The following is a 22213-nucleotide window of genomic DNA, read 5'->3' on the forward strand; positions in this document are numbered from 1 at the left end:
CCTGCTTACAAAATCACCGCTAAAAGTGATCTGAATTTAGCTACTCTACTGAGCGCACCCTTGCACAATTTTGTGTTTATTTACATTATGTGTATCCATCCACATATGCATTGTAGATGGATGTTACAGATTACAGATATTATGATTCCTACTCATTCACGCGAGAACTGTTCTATAAATTTTAATGATGTTAGGCAAAAAGTCTGAAATAACAAAATAAATTTCTTGTTCTTTTGATGTTAGAACGGTGCACCACGTAAGCGTAAAGCGTAAGGTCGTCTGCTAATCTGCTAGATTGTGAAAAACACTTTGACGCCAATACATAATTCGTTTACTCAAAAATAAAATTAAAATTCAAAACGCGCTGAATAAGACGAAAAGCTCTCACCAACTCTAGTCCAGTTTGTTGGTATAATTTTTGTTATCATAGTAAAATGGATATAATAAAATTGTTGGTGCTACGTGTATTGCGTGAACAAAATTTTTAAAGTCATAGGTTTTATAAATTTAGATTTCGAATGGACAATTGAATATCTGATTCTATAACCAGCCGATGATAAATAGCAACTTTATGTTTGTACTCGTAATTATATAAATTAAGTTAATTAATTAATTACGGATAGATAACTATCCTCGATTATCAGTAACAGTCAAACTATCTTTACACAGTCAAACTATCTGTCAGTAGGTTATTGAAAAGCAGATAAAACAGAAAGATATATTTCTTAACTTTAGTAAGCGAAATGGCGGAAAGATAGGTTATTGAAAACGGCCGTAAGAGATTCAGAATTGATTTTGAATTATATTTCTTAATTGATCTCTTCTATTTGTCATATTTTTAGCTGACTCAGACGTGGTTACTAAAATAAGAAAACTAATGTCGAACAAAGGTTATGATTTACAACATTTGTCAGGACAACTTAATTAACAGATCAAACTGTAACCAAAATAAGACCCTAGAATGGCAGAGAATGACCTTAAATGAAGTCACGCACTTGTGAACGTTGTGTGTAGGGTTAAAAGATCCTTTGATTTTTTTTTTTTTTTTTTTATTATTTTTTACAAATTAGCCCTTGACTACAATCTCACCTGATGGTAAGTGATGATGCAATCTAAGATGGAGGCGGGCTAACTTGTTAGGAGGAGGATGAAAATCCACACCTCTTTCGGTTTCTACACGGCATCGTACCGGAACGCTAAATCGCTTGGCGGTACGTCTTTGCCGGTAGGGTGGTAACTAGCCACGGCCGAAGCCTCCCACCAGTGTGTGACTGTTAACAAACACTCTCCTTTTCCACTCAAGTCACTCTCCCCGCCTATCCCAAGTAACCCATAAAGAATTACACAACAAGAGATGTGGACGGCTCGATCGCCACGAGCACACTGAAGCCGTCCGTACCGCAAGTCGTTGCAACGCGGCCATAACAATATCTAATGTCTCTTCTAATATTAACATAAAGTTTAAATATCAACGAGATTCCAAGCGTTGTTTCTGTACAAGCCATAAACAAAGCCCGCAATCTGCATATGAAGCAGGATTTTCAACGGCGTCAAGGAAAAACGTTAAAAACACCATCACTCATATCTGCCCGCTCTAATCGAGTCAAATAAAGAGTTTGAATTTAAAACGCCATGCCTGTCTGTTAGATTTAAACCCCATTTGTGTTTCGAGGTTATACGGGAAATTTTTCAAGCTATGCTGTACTGGAATAATTATTTTCCATTTTCCAAACTCTACAAGCTATTGTTATGCAATTCATAAATTGAATTTTTCTAGTTTAACGCACTGTGGTTGATTTACTATAGTAATTTTTTTTTTTGTATGAAATCTACTAAAATGTTCTTACCTAGAAAAAAAAACACATTTAAATATAATTTCTTGTATTTTGTTAACACTTAAGTATATAGACTTTAGTTTTTAAAATAATAAACTCATAATTTGAATAATAAAATCATATTATTCATAATATGAAAAGCATAGCCCAACCTTAATAGATACATCATTAAAATGTTTGACTCAAATGCAATGTTCAGGGATCGGTACTTGCTTGGGTTGGACTATTACACAAACATCACAATATTTGTTTAGGCAAATATTCTATGTATTTTTACAAAAATCAGTGCAATATTATCTATGTTTGTGTCTTCTATGAGTCAGGGATCCGTAGAACATTTTTTACGACTGATTACTATCAAGTTAATTTTTCGTGAGTAACTTCATCTCGATGAGATGATTAACTTTTTTATGTACGAAAGTTGTTGATTCTGGTATCTAACTGAGTTACTAGAAAATAAAAATTTCTGAGCGTCGAAACGAGATAATGTAATGATAATAAACGAGATGAAGCTAGTCACGAAAAATTAACTTGATAGTAATCAATTGTAGCCCAGTGGATATGACCTCTGTGGTTTCTAATCCGGTCCGGGGCATGCACCTCCAACTTTTGAGTTGTGTGCATTTTAAGAAATTAAATATCACGAGTCTTAAACGGTGAAGGAAAACATAGTGAGGAAACCTGCATACCAGGGAATTTTCTTAATTCTCTGCGTGTGTGAAGTCTGCCAATCCGCATTGGGCCAGCGTGGTGTACTATTGGCCTAACCCCTCGGAGGACTCGAGCACAGCAGTGAGCCGAATATGGCTTGATATTGATGATGATGAATCAGTTGTTAAACATGTTTGATGATCCCGTACTAAATAAATCACATTTATTCTCTGGCATCATGTCCCAAAGCTCTATCAATGAATACATAGATGATTCGGAACATTCTGTCGAAGTGTTGTTTCAAGTAAAACATTCTAGCAGATCGCCTGGCGGTCGACTTCTCCACCGGATGTATTGTCTTACGATTCATCCTTCGACGATGTAGTTGAATTTCAACGGTTAGAGCTATGGCTGAAAATGAGGCAAAAAGATTTACCACTATAAATCAATTTATATTATCGATTATAAAACAAAATAAAATTGTAAAATACTTATAAATTGAAGTATGTCAGTGTGTTTGAACGCTACTGAATGGATTTTCAAACTGTTTTCAATAATGGGCAGAGTTGTTGATGAGAAACGTATGGATTTTATCTCTAACTAGCCGACGCAACGCGGTCTTCCCGTTCCCGTAGGAATACGGGGATAATATATAACCTATAGCCTATAGCCTTTCTCGATAAATGGGCTATTTAACACTGAGAGAATTCTTCAAATCGGACGAGTAGTTCCTGAGATTCAGCGTTCAAGTAAACAAACAAATATACTTCAGTTTTCATTATTAACAGCCGATGGACGTCCACAGCTGGACATAGGCCTCTTGCATGGACTTCCAAACAAAACGGTCTCGAGCTGCAAGCATCCAGCGACTCCTTCAACCCGCTTGATGTCTTCAGTGCACCTAGTGGGGGTCGACCAACACTGCGATTTCTATTAAAAATACTGAACCAATTTTCATGAAAATTAAATGGAACGAATCTAAAAGTCTTTCAAACAAAAAAAGAATTTAAAATTGGTTAAGAAATTACGAAGTTATGCGGGTACAAGCATAAAAACACATACGCATAGAATTGAGAACCTCCTCCTTTTTTTGAAGTCGGTTAAAAAAGACATACACATAAACAGAAAGGGGTGTGGATTTTCATCCTCCTCCCAACAAGTTAGCCCGCTTCCATCTTAGATTGCATAATCACTTACCATCAGGTGAGATTGTAGTCAAGGACTAACTTGTAAAGAATAAAAAAAAAACAAAAGTTTACACCAATTTTTGGCGGAAATTGACGGTTAATTATTGTATAGTTGCAATCGGCTTGGCATTCACAGTCGAAGCCGATAAATGTACGGCTAAATGTATCGGTAATTAACGATCGTCATGAAAATATAGCAATTAATATAGCAAAAAATGCTGTGACAAAAACCTCAAACAACATCAGAAGCGCAAGTTGCGCTTTTCTCAGCATTTGCCGCTTCGATTAAGTTATTATTTATGTCTAATCTCAATAAAAGTATAATTATAATTAAAGTTCTCAAATGTAATACTAGATGCAGTTGGTAGTCTGTTACCCCACGGTAACTTTTGGTGTTATAATAATAATTCATAAGTCAAACGTCAAATCTATACTAATATTATAAAGCTTTAGAGTTTGTTTGATTGAACGCTCTAATCTCAGGATGTACTGGTCCGATTTAAAAAAATCTTTCAGTGTTAGATAACCCATTTATCGTCGGCCGGCCAATAGTCCACCACGCTGGCCCAATGCGGATTGGCAGACTTCACACACGCAGAGAATTAAGAAAATTCTTTGGTATGCAGGTATCCTCACGATGTTTTCCTTCACCGTTTGAAACACTATATATTTAGTTTCTTAAAATGCACACAACTGAAAAATTGGAGGTGCATCCCCGGATCGGATTCGAACCCACAACATCCGGAATCGGAGGCAGAGGTTATATCCACTGGGCTATCACGGCCTTTATAATATTAGTGAGAAATCCAATTTTTTATCATGACATGACACTAATAGCTAATGTATATAAAAAAAGAAAGTAAAAGTATTTTTTAAAAATGTATCTCTCCGAAACTACTGGATTAATTCAACTGAAACTTGGACTGAAACTGAAACGTCAAGTTTGACTTTTCAAAACTATGAGAGAGTATCCGCGGGGCGAATGCTAATAAATAATAAATAAATCAATATATTTGACGGCTTCCGTGGCGCAGTGGTATGCGCGGTGGATTTACAAGACGTAGGTCGTGGGTTCGATCCCCGGCTGGAACGATTAAGGTTTTCTTAATTGGTCCAGGTCCGGGTGGTGTGAGGTTTCGGCCGTGGCTAGTTACCACCCTACCAACAAAGACGTACCGCCAAGCGATCTAGCGTTTAGTGATGTCGTGTAGAAACCGAAAGGATTTTTATCCTCCTCCTAAAAAGTTAGCCTGCTTCCATTTTACATTGCATCATCACATCATCATTGACGGCCGCGTGGCGCAGTGGTTAGTGACCCTGCTTTCTGGATCCATGGCCGTGGGTTCGATTCCCACAACTGGAAAATATTCGTGTGATGAACATGGGTTTTCTACAGTGTCTGTGTGTATTTATACATTATATAAGTATTTATATGTAGTATATAAATGCATATGAAAATTATAATATCAACTATCTTAGTACAAGCTACTCTGTATGTTTACTTTGGGGCTAGATAGTGATGTGTTTTGTTTAAGTATATTTATTTATTTATTATTTATTTTAAATATTTTAAATATCACTTACCATCATGTGAGATTAGTCAAGGGCTAACTTGTGTAAAATTAAAAAGAAAGTTGTGTATAGATGTGTGGTAAGTTGTAACACATTGTCAAACATGCTCACCAGCTAACAGATATCCCATGCTGAGTAGACAAAATGCGCCCTGGAACATAGCCAGCGACAAGGGCTCGAGCCCTATCGTCGAGTCGGACTGCGTCTGGCATATGAGTAGGGAGAAAATATTAGTTGTCAGTTTTAAAATAATTAACTGAGGACCACGACTTCGTTTCAACACATGACAAAAACGACATCTTTCTATGTACTTTGACGTAGGAAAAAGCGTTTTTGAACCGAAGTTAAATAAAGTCCAACAAATTGTGTTGCCTCAAGCTACGCTAATATAAGCTAAATATACTAGTAAAAATTCTTCTTTTTTTCCTATTTTTGTCGAATCATCTTATTTTTTTTCGGTACTTCCGTTCATTATAAGTCTACTTACAATTCAAGTTATCATTTTAGTTAATGTATTGAAGTTAAATTTTTAACGTGAAACATCTATAGCCGAACATAAAACCTACTTATGGCGTGCTATATGATGGTATATCGACTCATCTGTTAAGTAAATTTACAAAATAATGTCGATGTTTCACATCTGCCAGGCGTCCGTGACGGCTCATTTTTTTTCTGGTACCAGAAAAACTAAATTCACCCCAGAAGTCGTGAGCAACAGTGATTATAAAATTATATACATAAATAGTAGTAGTATTTTTACTGTATTAACGTAGGATTTTGAACAAATCTATCATTTGTTAGTATTTTTTGACTCACTAAATACTTTTCAGCGTTTGATGTTGGAAATTTTGTAGCTTTCTCTAGCGCAGTGGGGGTCGCTGTGTCCTTAGAAAGAAAAATACAAAAATATTTATTTCAAAACATTATTTTTACTGTATGATGAAGAGATCATCCCAACAACAATATAATCTTTAGATTCCTTTGCATAATATTTAAATAATAGGACCTTGATAGACGAAGTTCTAGTTTTTTTTTAATTACAAATCCACATGATGATATCTATAGTGATTGAATATTGAAAAAAAAAACTTGGCTGAGTTTGTTGTAGGCTCTTCCGGACCAAAGCACGTTTCGTAACTTTAATTTTAAGTTTTCAAAGTTATCACCATAAATCATGACATAACTTAACATTTCAAAAGAGCTTGTAAAATAAGCTTTATAAATGAATTTTGATTTGATTTGATTTGTTGGTGTACTCCTAAATTAATTGACTGTTACGATGCGGTTTCTCAGGTCGAAAGATGACATGGTCGAGATGGTTCTGCGACGAAGATCCGACCAACCCGAAGATATCAGCGTTTTCATATTATGATAAAAAGAATATCAGACGTAAAAGTCATATTTCTAGATATATTTTTTATTTTAAGTTATTTTGCAGTTAATGATCTCCATTTTGACGGCCTCCGTGGCGCAGTGGTATGCGCAGTGGACTTACAAGACGGAAGTCCTGGGTTCGATCCCCGGCTGGGCTGATTGAGGTTTTCTTAATTGGTCCAGGTCTGGCTGGTGGGAGGCTTCGGCAGTGGCTAGTTACCACCCTACCGACAAAGACGTACCGCCTTACGATTTAGTGTTCCGGTACGATGTCGTGTAGAAACCGAAAGGGGTCATTGTCATCCTACTCCTAACAAGTTAGCCCGCTTCCATCTTAGATTGCATCATCACTTACCATCAGGTGAAATTGTAGTCAAGGGCTAACTTGTAAAAGAATAAAAAAAAAATACCTGTCCCGTTCCAGTGTTTTCCACAGGATCGTTACTCTCCTTGCTTTCACTCTCCGTAACGGGTTCTGACCTTCTCGAGTGTTCTGGAAGGTTCTTGTATTCGTCGGTCGTCATTTTTGCTAATATACCAGCTTCGAAAAGGGTCATTACGCTGAAATCAGTTCAAGAATATTTCAATAATCGTATCGCGACTTCGCCTGCGTGGAATTCGGTATTTCACACGCCCCGCGAGAACCATGGTTCTTTCCATATTATAGAAATTAGGTAGTATTTAGGTAATATTATATAATAAGAGCCGTGATAGGATTAGGTGTGGGTCCGCATACGCTCCGGGGCATGCACCTCCAACTTTTCAGTTGTGTGCATTTTAAGAAATTAAATATCACGTGTCTCAAACGGTGAAGGAAAACATCGTGAGGAAACCTGCATACCAGAGAATTTTCTTAATTCTATGCATGTGTGAAGTCTGCCAAACCGCAGCGTGGTGGATTATTGGACTATTGGCCTAACCCCTCTGAGAGGGGTTAGGCCAATAGTCCACCACGCTGGCCCAATGCGGAGGAGGGGGTCATTCTGAGAGGAGACTTGAGCTCAGCAATAAGCCGAATATGGCTTGATAGTGATGTGTATAATAATAGTAATTATAGATATAGTAATTAGGTAGTATTATAGTAACTAGGTATGCAAAGTGTGCTGAGAATTTAGTTATAGAAAACTTTGAGGCCTATTTTTTTTCAAGTAGATTTATAAATTGGACAACGGAGCGATATAATCACTCTGTGATTAAATATTGCATAAAATAAAGATTTTAAACAGCCTATACTTTGATTTTTGACTTCTACTTAATTTTTCTGTCTTCATGATTCTCGAATTGATATATGCAACCAAATTGTACTTACATGTTGTTAAAAGTCTCCAAGTATGGGCAGCCAATTTGAAGCGCTATAGAAGAGTACCTTGTGTATAATTTTTCGCTGAGATGAAAATTATGGGAACCTAGTAAAGTAATAAAAATTGTTTTTATGTTTTTTTAGAGCCGTGACCTCTGCCTCTGATTCCGGAGGGTATGGGTTCGAATCCGGTCCGGAGCATGCACCTCCCAACTTTACAATTGTGTGCATTTTAAGAAATTAAATATCACGTGTCTCAAATACATACCTGAGAACTCTCTTCATTTTCTTCGTGTGTGAAGTCTGCCAATCCGCATTGGGTCAGAGTGGTGGACTATTAGTCTAACCCCTTTCATTTTGATAGGAGACTCGTGCTCAACAGTGAGCCGAATATGGGTTGTTAATAATGATGATGTATGATTATTGTCGGTCCATTGGTTAACCTAAGCGACTACGTATCAGGTTCATGAGGTTGTTCTAATCCTGCGGTAGGCCATAAAATATTGTGGTTATATTTTTTCACCACGCTTACTCCGGACCTTGAAGAGTGAGCAAGACATCCGTATGTATTAAAGACGTACCGCCAAGTGATTTAGCGTTCCGGTACGACGTTATGTAGAAACCGAAAGGGGTGTGAATTTATATTCTCCTCCTAACAAGATAGCTTCCAGTTTAGATAACAATGACATAACAAAATATGTGCAAATCTTGAGAAATTTAGAATTTTAGAAGAAGATTAAAAATACCAAAACAATACTTTATTAAAAACATTTTTCTTTTTCATAAGCTGTTTTGTTTACTTTGTGTGCATTGTATGTGTGTATGTGTACCTGCGGCGTGTAAGTGCGAGTGTGTGTGAGAGTGCAGGCGTGAGTGTGTGTGTGAATCACAACCATACCATCAAAATACATTTACCAAATCTCTCAGTGTCGTAGTAGAGAGTTTCTCTACCACCCAGTATGGCGACGCGTCGCTTGGACAGTACCATGCGTACTCCGACCTCGACACTGCGTACGCGTTGCACGCGCTGTCGTCGCATGAGACGAGCGAGACGACCGTATACACCTGTGCCGTTCTAACAACAAATTTGAAACTGTACTTTGGATTAAATAAATTATTATTTCATGAGATTTTAACTACACCCTTTATTTCTGCATCTCCACTGAGAAAAAGTCCTGCTAATTTGTAAAGGTAGTCGCGACCTGCGACCGTGCGACCCACTGCTTAGTATGAATTTATATGGAGCACTAAACAAAGCCCGAGACCGCGACGCGCGACCACTTTTGTTTAGTGCTCCATATAAAGTCGTGGGTCGCGCGGTCGCAGGTCGCGGTCGCCAAGAAGGTGAAGTCGAAGAAGGAAGTCTACCTTAAGTTGACTGATTTGGTCTTTATTAACAACCTATTAAAATAAACATCAACAGACAAATGTCATTTACCTACTTGTCAGTAGGTACCGGATGACATTTGTGCATAGAATCTCAATTTCGTATGTAATATATCAAGTAACATACGTCAAAGTTAGTGAATTAGCATACTCAAAATATGTAGCCAACTAGATACTATTACGCCTGTAGCCGGCACCATGTGCTTCAAAACAGCACAGTAAGCTGAACCAATACCAAATACATCTAATTTACGTATGTTGCACCAGCAAGCTCCTTACCAAGTAGCCCAATTAAGTAGTTTACTTTTATCAGTGTAGGACTAGGAATCATACTGATATCCCATGGAACCTACAGCAAATACAAAATTAGTCAGAAAGTATTTCTTCGGGTTCTTAGGCTCTTTGTAAGATTCTTGTAAGATCAAATGATTGTCTGTTTGGTTAAGACGCTTTTTCGCAGGAATACATAAACGTTTATAGATGAAACTAATACTTAATATCTGAGTATGATACCAGCACAATAGGTTAAGGTGTTAGCACTAATATGTATTCTGTGGTATAATATACCATGGGACACTTCATATTATAACATGAGGCATAAATGTTTTACCTGCAAAATAGCTAACGACGAACTGTGTCGCTCAACAACTAGTTCGTATCCCTTGTCCCGCATAGCCACTTCTAAAGCCTGCAGTGTGCCTATGGGCTGCTCTTTAGCCGGCCTGGCTAGTAGACTCGTCAGGTTAGCCGAGTACATGTCCCCGATGACGTATGTAGCTCCCAGAGATATCAGGATGGACACGAGTCGCGCTTTATGGGTTTTGGATGGCTCGTTTGTGGTCGCTGAAATTAAACCGATTCCATTATATCTCTCTTGGACTACTATTGAGATACTAGAGCTGTCTTCCAAGTTAAAGTGTAGGTCCCTTTAGAGTCAAGCAATGTCCTACATGCTCTTGCGTCATGTATCGCCGATACAATTACCCAAGATTCCCAACCCAACGACAACCCAGTAATAACACAATGTCAATTTCAAGGGTCCAGATCCTCAATCGTCCAAGTATAAAACAAATTTTTTTGAGACATACAGTTACACCGAGAATTATGCGATACATAAATTACACTACAACCAATAGTTTTCCTTATCAACCCATATTCGACTGCTGAGCTGAAGGAGAGGGGTCAGGCCAATAGTCTACCACACTGGCCCAATGCGGATTGGCAGACTTCACACACGCAGAGAATTAAGAAATTTCTCTGGTATGCAGGTTTCCTCACGATGTTTTCCTTTACCGTTTGAGACACGTGATATTTAATTTCTTAAAATGCACACAACTGAAACGTTGGAGGTGCATGCCCCGGACCGGGTTCGAGCCCACACCCTCCGGAATCGGAGACAAAGGTCACTATCTATAGGACTATCACGGCTCTCAAATATTTTTGGTTATTCCAAAATAGAATACAATATTTTATTCGTTCTCTAATAGCGTTAGCGATAGTGGAAAATTAATGTGGCTACTAAGCATGCAGAAATAATTTTAAATGGAGTAAAATGCGTTTCCTTGAGAGAGAGGATATACGAGTAATACTACTCTGTATTAATGTCATAAATAGGTAAAGTTTGTAAGGTTGTAAGGATATGCCAATAGAAAGCTACGTTATTTGTAAGTATCATAAGCTTTAATAATTTATTCCCAAGAAACGAGAACTACGTAAATTAATAAGAATGATAATGGACTACACAAATATTTGTATTAGGTATATCACAAGAGCTTAAGAAAGTGGCTGTACTAAGATTAGAACTTGTGTATTATAGGGATTATAGAAATAAAAGTATCAATTACTGAAAGCTTGCCAAAAGCCCTCGGCCTTATGTTACAATACAATTTGTTTGTTTTGTTTACACCGGCTTTGAGTTCGGTATTGCTTTGATTAAACAGTGATGGTTTATTTCGTAATTTTAACCGACTTCAAAAAACTGGTTCTGTATTTGTATTCGGACGCACAGAACCTTTAAACTAAAGAAGTTTTAGAAGACGATTCGATGCGTATTTTTTTTCAAAATACTGATACGGGGGCAATGTCAAATTGTAATTACTATTGCGGACCCTGCTTCATCCTACTAATATTATAAACGCGAAAGTTTGTATGGATGTTTGGATGTATGTTTGTTATTCTTTAACTCCGCTACTACTAAAACAATTTGGCTGAAATTTGGAATGGAAATAGATTTTACTTTAGAATAACACATAGGATTTTTATCCCCGAAAAAATCCATGGTTTCCCAAGATTTGCGAAAACTGATGATTTTGGTGATATGAATGTTTGTTACTCTTTCACGCCTTGACTATTGAACTGAATTAGAGAGAAGATATATTATAGCCTGGATTAATACTCATCATCATAGGCTACTTTTTATCCCGGAAAAATCCATGGTTCCCGAGGATTTGTGAAAAACTAAATACCACGCGGACAAAGTCGCGGGCGTCCGCTAGTGTTACCATATTAATGCATTGGTATTGTCACTGAAGATACTCAAATACAAAATATTCAAATCAAACGTGAGGAAGTAGTTTGAATTTAGCATCCAACTTTGACCTACAGTAACACTGCAAGATAAATAATTGCTTCTACTATAAAGATGTACTGCCTCACTGGTCCCGTGGTTAGCTGGTTCAGCTACGGAGAATGAGGTTCAGGGTTCGAATCCCGGGTTAGGCTAACAAAAAAAAAATAGCAACCTGAAGTTGGCGGTGCTGGTACACCCCCGTGCCTCAGAGAGCACGTAAAAGCCGTCGAGCCTGCGCCTGATCTTTCACCGGTCGTGTCGGTCTTCCTTCCCATCGGATTATAAGAGTGAGGTAAAAGAGAGTGCACCTGTGCTTGTGCAATACAATATCTCCTGCGTACGTGGTTAATCTCGCCATGGTATTGGTCGCTGTTGTGGTCGGGAGCATACTATGTACGTACTTTGTCTCAAGAATAAGGTGGTGGTGAACCAGCAGCAGTCGTTCAACAGTTGGAGGTGGTCTCGCTTGCGGCGTTGCCATAGCGACGGGGCGGCGATCACTATCCACAGAGCTGGCCCGGTGATGAGCAGAGTGGCTCCCACTAGAGGCCAAACCTGTCAAAAAACTTACCAATGTTTGATCATCATTCTATTTAAATGCAGGGCAGGGCACTCCAATGCCAGTGCTAGATGCTCTCCAAATCACGGGGTGGTTGAGTATACTAAACTTTTCATAATTTACTAAAATTTTTCAAAGAAAAAACCCGATACTTTAAGTAGAAAATGTATCAAGGCGCATTGCGCGTCGAACTTCGTATAATAATAATAATAATAAAGCCTTTTTTTATTCCAATATCCTCAGTTTTTACATTTTACATTGTGCTAGTGATTAAAATGTTTTTTACAAATGTACTTATAATATAGTGTTAGTTAATGTTAGTGTTTAACTTAGATCTAAATTTTTTGGGTTATGGACCCCATTTTGGGTATAGGCCTCCCCCAACCTTTTCCACCTTTCCCTGAACTTCGTATATTCTATTTTATTTTTCTCTGATGTAAAGTACCGATTTGGTACTTCATAAAATTACAATCTAGCCTACTTATGTGATTAATTATTTAATTAACTTTAACCTAAACTTAAAATATATTATTATTATACTAAGATAATATCTAATAACTTTATCTTAGTCTTTCACTAACTATTACGTCTTTAGGTCGCATTGTTCACGTGATCTTCCAAAATTCGCATTTTTTGTGTGCCAGTTTTCGTGCCCAGAATTCGAATCCAGGACATCATGGAGAGAAAGCGCGCGAAAACCGCGAGACCGCAGGGAAATTCTTGTGTTCTATGCCTGGCCTTGCCATGAGTGTATGTATGTCTGCTTCTGTATATTACCTCCCATTGGAACGGTCTGATGATAGCCAGGGTCTCGCTTAACTTATCCGGGGCATGGGTCAGGAAGGCTCCAGAGTCTGCCAGCGTTAAGAATGAAAATTCTACCGCTTGAAGTCGTTCCCAGGTCATTGTCACGTCACCGAGGAAGAAATCCGCTTTCTATAAGACAAATCAATGAAATTAAATAACACTTGTATTTATAAAGTATTAAAATTAGTCTCGTTAAATCTCCAAAACGGTTAAACGGACACGAACTGTTTTCGGCATTTATAATCATTTTCTTACACCACCCATAAGAGAAGATAAAAAGTGCAGCAAAATTAAAAACGATCATTTTGTGTGTGAAGTATCTATATCACCGATTTTTTAGTTAGTATCTACGAAGTATGATGGTCACACATACCTATTATATATTAAAAAAATATAAATAAAACGAACGAATTCAACTCCTCTCTCAACCTCTAAAATATTAGGAACTAGCCCGCGACTTCGTCCGCTTGGAATTTAGTTTTTCACAAATTCCTCAGGTACCTTGGATTTTTCCGGGATAAAAAGTAGCCTATGTGTTAATCCAGACTATAATCTATCTCTACTTCAAGTTTCAGGTGATTCGGTTCAGTAGCAGAGGCGTGAAAGAGTACCAAACATGCATACCATCAAAATCATCAGATTTGGCAAATCTCGGGAGTCCATGGATTTTTTTGGGATAAAAAGTAGCTTATGTTAATTCAGAGTAAAATCTACTTCCATTCCAAATTTTAGCCAAAGCGCATCAGTAGTAGCGGCGTTAAATAGTAACAAACATACATCCATACAAAGTTTCGCGTTTTTATTATTATTTAATATTAGTAGGATGATTTTAAAATAAAGGCGGCAAGCGTCTTCTTTCGGATTCTCGAACATCCCTGACTATCCAGCACCTGTAGCCAAGTGGCATGACAATTCTCTTTGTATTGGATCGCAAACGCTTCGAAAGCTAGAAAAAATGTATGGGAATGACATCAAGATCTGTCATTCCCGTATATTTTTCTAGTTTTCGAAGCGTTTGCGATCGTAGAAAGAGAATCGACGTGCCACTTGGCTACAGGGGTAGTCCTGGAAATCATCGAGTCTGCTTTAGATTTCTTGTGACAGAGCGTGCGGTCATACTAGGACATTCTTTAGGTACACCTCACTTTCAAGAACATTGTGCCAGTCGGAGAAAATGCGACTACTTTCATTGAGGATGTTTCCTATTAGAAAGAATCAGAAAAAGTAAGGTAAGTTAATAAAGTAGGAAACATACTTACACGTTTCCAAATTAAGCCGAGAGTTCCTTTAAACGTTCCATTCCCAGATATTCTTGAGCCTTGACTGCGCTCCGGTGGGTCATAGTATTTATACCTTCGGGAAAAATGTAGTTGTAAATTACTACAATTAGACAAATTAAAAAATACTCAATTCATATTGAAAAACGGATTATTTTATTGCAGAAGCTGCAGAATATAGTATTAAGTATATAAAGTAATTGTGTATGTATGTATGTTTTGCTGCCACTTTTCGTCGGGTCAACTTGTATGATGATAAGCCTAGATTTATCTTGTGGTTGACGTGCACCAAGCGCTTGTTTATTAATAGGTATTAAATTACTTAAAGTTCAGCTTCTTGGCCAGCAGAGCGAGCAGTTTGTCATCTCTACCGCCAGTCACGTTGACAGTGGAGTCGTTGTAGTACCGCACGAAGTGCCACGGCGGCGCCTGCTCCGAGGTAATATTGAAAATATCAACAAAATATTGTAAATAGTTTAAAAAAAATCATTATTACCAACCTATTTAGGTGCCACTACAGGATAAGACATGCATATTCCTTACAGGAGAAAGGATGTGCAGCTTAGGCCCACTACTTGTAAGATGGCAGGTTTTTTGTGTGACTGTCCAATGCTAGATCTAATGGAAGATTTGCGGGTCGATGTTTGGCTTTATAAGGATCGCTATCAGATGTTGTAAGGGTTAGGCTTAATAAAAACACAGCTTTTCGTAAAAATGGCTCATTTCTTGGAGACGTGTGTGGTGACTGTTTCTCGGTTGGTGAAAGAATCCTTGTATTTCAAATTAGCTGTTAATGAGTGACGTTTACTGTCACCACACGCGTTCGTTTTCGCCATATATTTAAAGTCATATAATCAATAAAAAGTAATATTAATTCGCGTCGTTTACAGATGTTAATGATAATAACCCGGACCGACACATTAATGGTATCTCTGAACGGTTGTGTACCTTCCCAACTCCAGTTTTTACTGAGAATTTATTAGATCAAGCAAGACAACATTTCTAGGCCGTCCTAGGATTGAAGCCCACGACTTTGTGATTCGGCGCCACGTGGCTAACCAGCCAACGAGGCCGTTATATCACGACCCGAGGAGCTATCACGGTAAGACATTATTATAAAAACAAAAAACCCGACTGCTTAAGCGTAATGAACTGAAAAGAGAAAAACAAGTATCACAATATCTATATATTTTTTTTTTAATATTGAATTTATATGAATTTTTAAACTAACTCGCTATGTCCCTGTCCACTTAAGAGGAGCGGAGGTTTTGTGCAATCCTCTTGGTTAATATTTCTCCGTTTCTCAGCTCCGCTGCCTTGCTCCGCTTCGGTGGACTGTCAGCCTATGTTTAGTTAGAGTTTACAACTCACGTGCAATACGGGTACATTGAATACCCTTCCCTGAAAGTCATGATAGACTTTATCAGCGGGCGGCAGAGACGGTGACTTGTAGAGGCGTCCGGACCACCAGTTGACTAGCGTTAGGTGATTGAGCTTGTTAGGTGTGGCTTGGTTGTAGTAGAGGCGAAACCTGAAAAAAAATCAAGTTCGTGTCAGGCCACGCGCAGTGTAGGGTTCCATAGATTAAATCACTTTGAACCCTTTTTAGCCCCCGGCACAAAAAGAGGGGTGTTATGAGTTTGCCGTGTCTGTCTGTCTGTTAGTCTGTCTATGGCACCATAGCTCCCGAATGGATGAAGCGATTTCAATTTAGTAGGTGACTTATGTGCGAGTGTTCTGAGACAAGTTGAGTAGTATAAATAATATTGAAAATTTTGAAAACCCCCGAATGTCATGAAATTATTAATTAGGTACACTTTCGACCAGGACATCAATATTTTCTTTCAGTGCGCTTTCATTTGAGACCCCACTCGAGTATATTTGTAGACTCCACACTTTCACCACCTTGAACTTTTGAACGGCTCAACTGAGAACTCAACTCGCACATAAGTCACCTTTCATACAAAACAAACTAAATTGAAATTACTACATCCGTTCGGGAGCTATGATGCCACAGACAGACACGTCAAACTTATAACACCCCTCATTTTGCGTGGGCGGTTAAAAATAATCTTTTCATATTTCGGAATTCTCCAAGCATGTGTTGAACCCGTGGCTTGATTATCGCACCATCTCGCCAACGAACGGTTGTTAAATAAAATTTCCTCGTTCGCAAAGAGCCGGCACAAAGCCACGGGCTCACGTACATTGTAATTCGATTTGAGAAAACGCCGATTGTGAATTGGCCAAAACATATTTTTTAGTGTTCGACGTCGGAATTTCCTTCAGCAAATATATTGGCTTTGCAGTCAATTTGGTACGTTAACATAATAACATCTTGTAATGCTATAAAGGTTTGTTTTTATTCCTCTATGTTTTGGGTATAGGTTATTGTTTGGCCACGTCCCTTTTCACCAAGTTGCTGGCTTGTTTCAACACCTATACATAGTTGACCAGGTTAAGGTAAAACTATTTGTGTTTTGTCAAAGTTATTAATAAAACAGTAAAAATACTAAACAATTAGAAGGGACGCTCAAGTATAAGTAATATTATAAGTAATTTTCTATCAAGTATAAGCAATTATTGGATATATTTATCTCTGTTTCTAAACTAACTAGAATCAATACATGGTGTTCCGTTAAGTCAAAATTGATTTATACTCCGCCCAATAGATAATCGATTCGTTGCATAAAATGTAGTGAAGAAATCGTCAACGTCAAACGACCAACAATCGTGTAGTTTGAAATCCCAATGTAGCCTCGACACGACGTGTTACATGCACACATGGTTATTATAATATTATTTACTAGCGGACGCCCGCGACTTTCGGGGTTGAATTTTAAAAAATTTTGAATTATATTATATTTCGTATTTTTTTCATGATTTATGAACAAATTTTTAAAACTGTAACTCTAAAAATGAAGGACTTTCCATACAAACTTTCAACCCCTATTTCACCCCCTTCTCATTTTATTTTCGCAATAAAAAGTATCCTATAACCTTTTTCGTATTATGTTCTTAAACCATGCTAAGTTTCATTTGAATTCATTTAGTAGTTTCAGCGTGATGCCCGAATAACAAAAAAACACGGACAGACAGACAGAGAGAAAATCGAAAAAAAATATTTTTAGCTTCAGTATCGATTATGTACAGAATGTACAAAATGTACAGATTTTGTATTATAAGTATAGATTCTAGATGGCGCTAGTAGTACTCTATGCCACGCTAACGTTTGTTGTTACAAATGGTATAAGCAAAATCTCAAATTGCCAATGAATGAATATAGAATTCGACCGGTTTTATTATAAGTATAGATATAGATATAGATAGATATAGAATATAGATACAGACTTTAGTCATCCGCATAATATGAAAGTTATTTGTCTGTTTGATATGGGTTAGGGTAGGTCTGATTTTTCTAAAACCGCTAAAATTTTGATGACGGCACAGAAATATTAATAGGAATTTGGTTAACAGTGGAGCAATATACATTATACACTACCCGTAAAAAAAATAAAGTTGTAATAAGAGATGAATTTTGTATGATGTATACACAATTTGTCAAGAAGTTTAGATTAGGCCGAGATACTTATGTTATGGCAGCAAGTCGCGGGTAGAAAAAGATAAATCGTTTCATTTATTGTTCTCCACAAATATACGACTTCTTATTAGATAATTTATTACTGTTGCCATATTAGGTTTATTACTCAATCGCTTGGCTATTCATTAGTTTTATTGCTGCTAATGATGTAATCATTACAATTTAGTATACGCCAGCTGATTTACGATGCGGTAAACTGTATCGATTTATTGGCTTATTTGTAAATTATTATGGTTTGTTTTTATTATGCAATTAGGGGAGTTAGGGAGTTAAAGTAAAACATAACTATTATATAAAATCGTTTTGTATACCCTAGTCTCTAATATTACTTCACATTAGGAATGATGTATACTTAATATGACGGCCTCTGTGGCGCAGTGGTATGCGGGCTGGTATTACAAGACGGAGGTCCTGGGTTCGATTCCCGGCTGGGCTGATTGAGATTTTTTTAAATGGGTTAGGTCTGGCTGGTGATTAGTTACCATCCTACCGGCAAAGATGTACCGCCAAGCGATTTAGCGTTCCGGTACGATGTTGAGTAGAAACCAAAAGGGGTGTGGATTTTCATAATCCTCCTAAAAAGTTAGCCCGTTTCTATCTTCGATTGCATCATCACTTCATCATCAGTTGAAGTTGTAGTCAAGGGTTAACTTGTAAAGAATAAAAAAAATACTTATATAACAAAATCTTTCCAAGCTGTATCCGAACTACTGAAGCCGTGGACTACAAACTAATAAGTATTATAAACAGATAAAGATATTATGTAGGGGGTCTGCTAGTCGTCTGTAATATAAAAATAATTCTTACACTCCTTCTCTTGGGTTCGTAAGAACGACCACTCGTATAGCTTCCTTGATGCCGGCGAGAAAGAACTTGCTAACTTCTCCATGCGGCCAGTAGAAGATGTATAACATCGTGCGGTGGATGAAATTGTTGACAGTGATCTAAAATATCAGAAAGAGAGAATAATTTGTTGATATTTTCCGAAGAAAATCGATTAGGTACTCTTCTCTCTCTTTTAATAGACTCAGGTAAGTAGTTCGTGTAATAATTATAAGTAATTTGGGCCACAATACGTTTATATTTCGTTACCGTAGATATATCTGTTTTAAAAGAATCAAGTTGATTTTTCATCATCACCTCATCACCATGATGTTGGTGATAATGATAAATAAATTTGATAAATATACTTAATATACTTAAACAATACACATCACTATCTAGCCCCAAAGTAAGCATACAGAGTAGCTTGTGTTATGGGTACTAAGATAGTTGATATTATAATATTCATATACATTTATATACTACATATAAATACTTATATAATGTATAAATACACACAGACACTGGAAAAAACCTATGCTAATCACACAAATATTTTCCAGTTGTGGGAATCGAACCCACGGCCGTGGATGCAGAAAGCAGGATCACTACCCACTGCACCACGCGGCCGTCAATAATGCTATATCCCTCATCATCATATATGCCTCATCATCATGATAATGATGATAATGATAGAGTAGGTATATTCTGATATATGGAATCAGAAATGAGGATATTCGCAGATGAACCTAAGTCACTGACATAGCTCAGCGAGACGCAAAGCTGAAGTGGCAATGGGCAGGCCACATAGTTCGAAGAGCCGATGGACGTTGGGGTCCCAAGGTGCTAGAATGGCGACCCCGTACCGGAGAGCGCAATGTTGATCGACCCCCCACTAGGTGGACCGAGGATATCAAGCGGGTTCCAGGGACCCGCTGGACTCTGACGACTCGAGAGCGACGTTTTTGGAAGTCCATGCAAGAGGCCTATGTCGATAATGATGATGATGATGATGATGATGATGATTATATTCTGATTACTGTGTTTTACCTCATAAAGAAGATTCTCGCATTCCAAAGGTTGACAAAGAATCAAGCTGGTTCTTTCTTCGGATGTGTCCAGACCTTGTTTTAGAAATCTGTAATACTGAATGAAATAACTCATGTAACTATGGTAAGTTATTTGTATATATGATATTACTAAATACTATTTTAAAATGTGTGCTATGCCACTTACCCGGTCCTTATTTTCCTGTGTCGACAGATCCAAGTTAATCACTTGAATGTTATTTTCATTGAGAATGCACATTATTTCAATTATATCTTCAGATCTAAAATATTGAATGAAGTAAAATAAGCTGTATATGACTAGAATGCGATAGGTAGGTTAGGTAGTCTACATATTTTAGGTAATCTATTTACTAACGTCTTTTTAATAACCGAAGAAAGCAAGAGGATGACAAACAGCGTAATAAAACTCAAAAATATGTTTTTGTCTGCTTGTGTGTTCTGATAATATACAGAACATCTAAATGAATGTTGTTTTCGCAGATAAATTAGAAGCCTGGTGCAACTTAAAGACGTAATTTTATTTAAGCAACAAAGTTTTCCCATCTATACTAATATTATAAAGCTGAAGAAGTTTGTTTGTTTGAACGTGCTAATCTCAAAAACTACTGGTCCGATTTGAAAAGTTCTTTTAGTGTTTTATAGCCCATTTATCGAGGAAGGCTATAGGTTATATATTATCCCCGTTTTACTACGGGAACGGGGACCACGGGGGTGGAACCGCGTGGCGTGAGCTAGTTTTTTATACAACTCATATGTTTACAAATATATGGGGGTTCATTTCGCTAGTACTCGTAAGTAAATCAAAATGTCCAAGTAAATATTCACCCAAAGGATATATATTTTATGCCAAAATTCCGTGTGTGTAATCTTGGCCTGGCTTAAACATAAAGCTATTAAAATAAAGAAGAAGATGAATCTATATGTTTTACCTTATATCGGTAGAGTTTCCTCTAACAATAGTCATAGTGTTTGCTCCTAAACCTACAGCAATGTCCATTATAGCTGAAGAGAACTCTTTAGGTAAAGTTTTTAATGTATTTATATCACTAACAAAAAACCCTTGTACTATATTTAAAATTAACTGATAATATAATGGTAAATAAATCATATTAATCAATTTCATTATTTTAAAAAATGGATTTAACTGAAGTGCTTTGGCTTGTAACACGTCTAGTTATCGAATGTAATTCTGAATTACCTATTTACGTAACGATATCATCAGTTATGAAGAAACAAGAATAGTCAGAAAATAGATACGGTACTTCATGTACGAGTATATACATGAATGAATAGGTAATATATTAAATTTATTTATTTTTATTTATTTATTTACAAACTTACACTTACATTACAGGTCATCCCCAATTCACCCGTGTAGCCATATACAATTTAATTTAAATAAATTGTTTAACCAAATTTGAAAGTTTGTCCAAATTAATACAATTGAAAAATCGATTTATTTTAAGAAAGCTTAGTTTACAAGCACTTTTAAAACGTAATTTTTGTCTTGCTGTGACTTTACTACAGTTTCGAAAGGTTATCCACTACCATCATATTATATAACCACCACAACATCATATTATATCTAAAGTAAAGGCTTTTAATTTAAGAAAGCGGTTTATTGACGCGGATTTAAAGGGTGCTGATTTGTCCTGTATAGTGCTAAAAAAGGATAGAGCTGGTTGGAAAAAAATTACTTTGACCTACGTTTTTATTATTAAAACTAGATGCGTTAAAGAAGAAGAAGAAAGGATTTTAATTATAATAGGTACATAGCCAAAAAGGCCATTTTTGGATTAGTCTGAGTGTGACACAGGAACTTAAGGGAGGATGCGCTTAAACGTGGTTAAGTATTTTCACGAAGTATTAAGAATTATTGGCCGAACCCTTATTACTTTTGGTGGATAAGTTTACGTGAAACTTTGGCTGGCTAGTACAACATAATAGAGAAAGTGTTCTTTTCAAAATGTAGGCAATGGTAACTTCGTATTAATAACTTTATATTCAGTGGTTCTTAATCTTTGCCATGTGTAGCGGACCATGTCGTCCCCTCAGTACGGATTGGCATTTGACGAGCTAAGTGGGCACTTTTCATCAAAGGGCCCACATGACCGATGGCTTAAAAGCTTTGCTATGTTACCTATGTAAGGTACCTTAGATTATAAAGAAGTATACACATTGCGCATAGCAAACGAATTGCAAT

At 37.1% G+C, this 22213-nt stretch overlaps 1 protein-coding gene across 1 annotated transcript; it reads right to left on the minus strand.

The window, feature by feature from the left end:
- Window positions 1–2589: 2589 nt before the first annotated feature.
- LOC112045212 (ionotropic receptor 40a) lies at window positions 2590–19549 on the minus strand. Its single transcript, XM_024081307.2, has 12 exons — window positions 18926–19549; window positions 15889–16048; window positions 14840–14946; window positions 14500–14593; window positions 13211–13369; window positions 12276–12429; window positions 9916–10148; window positions 8835–8994; window positions 7929–8025; window positions 7030–7180; window positions 5357–5450; window positions 2590–2897 (listed from the first exon to the last, which is right to left on the minus strand). The coding sequence occupies exons 1-12, from the start codon at window positions 19030–19032 to the stop codon at window positions 2710–2712; spliced, it is 1704 nt and encodes a 567-aa protein (XP_023937075.2). The 5' UTR covers window positions 19033–19549; the 3' UTR covers window positions 2590–2709.
- Between the last annotated feature and the right edge of the window lie 2664 nt (window positions 19550–22213).

Source organism: Bicyclus anynana, chromosome 7 (assembly GCF_947172395.1).
Source record: "Bicyclus anynana chromosome 7, ilBicAnyn1.1, whole genome shotgun sequence".
In the NCBI taxonomy this organism is placed as follows: domain Eukaryota; kingdom Metazoa; phylum Arthropoda; class Insecta; order Lepidoptera; family Nymphalidae; genus Bicyclus; species Bicyclus anynana.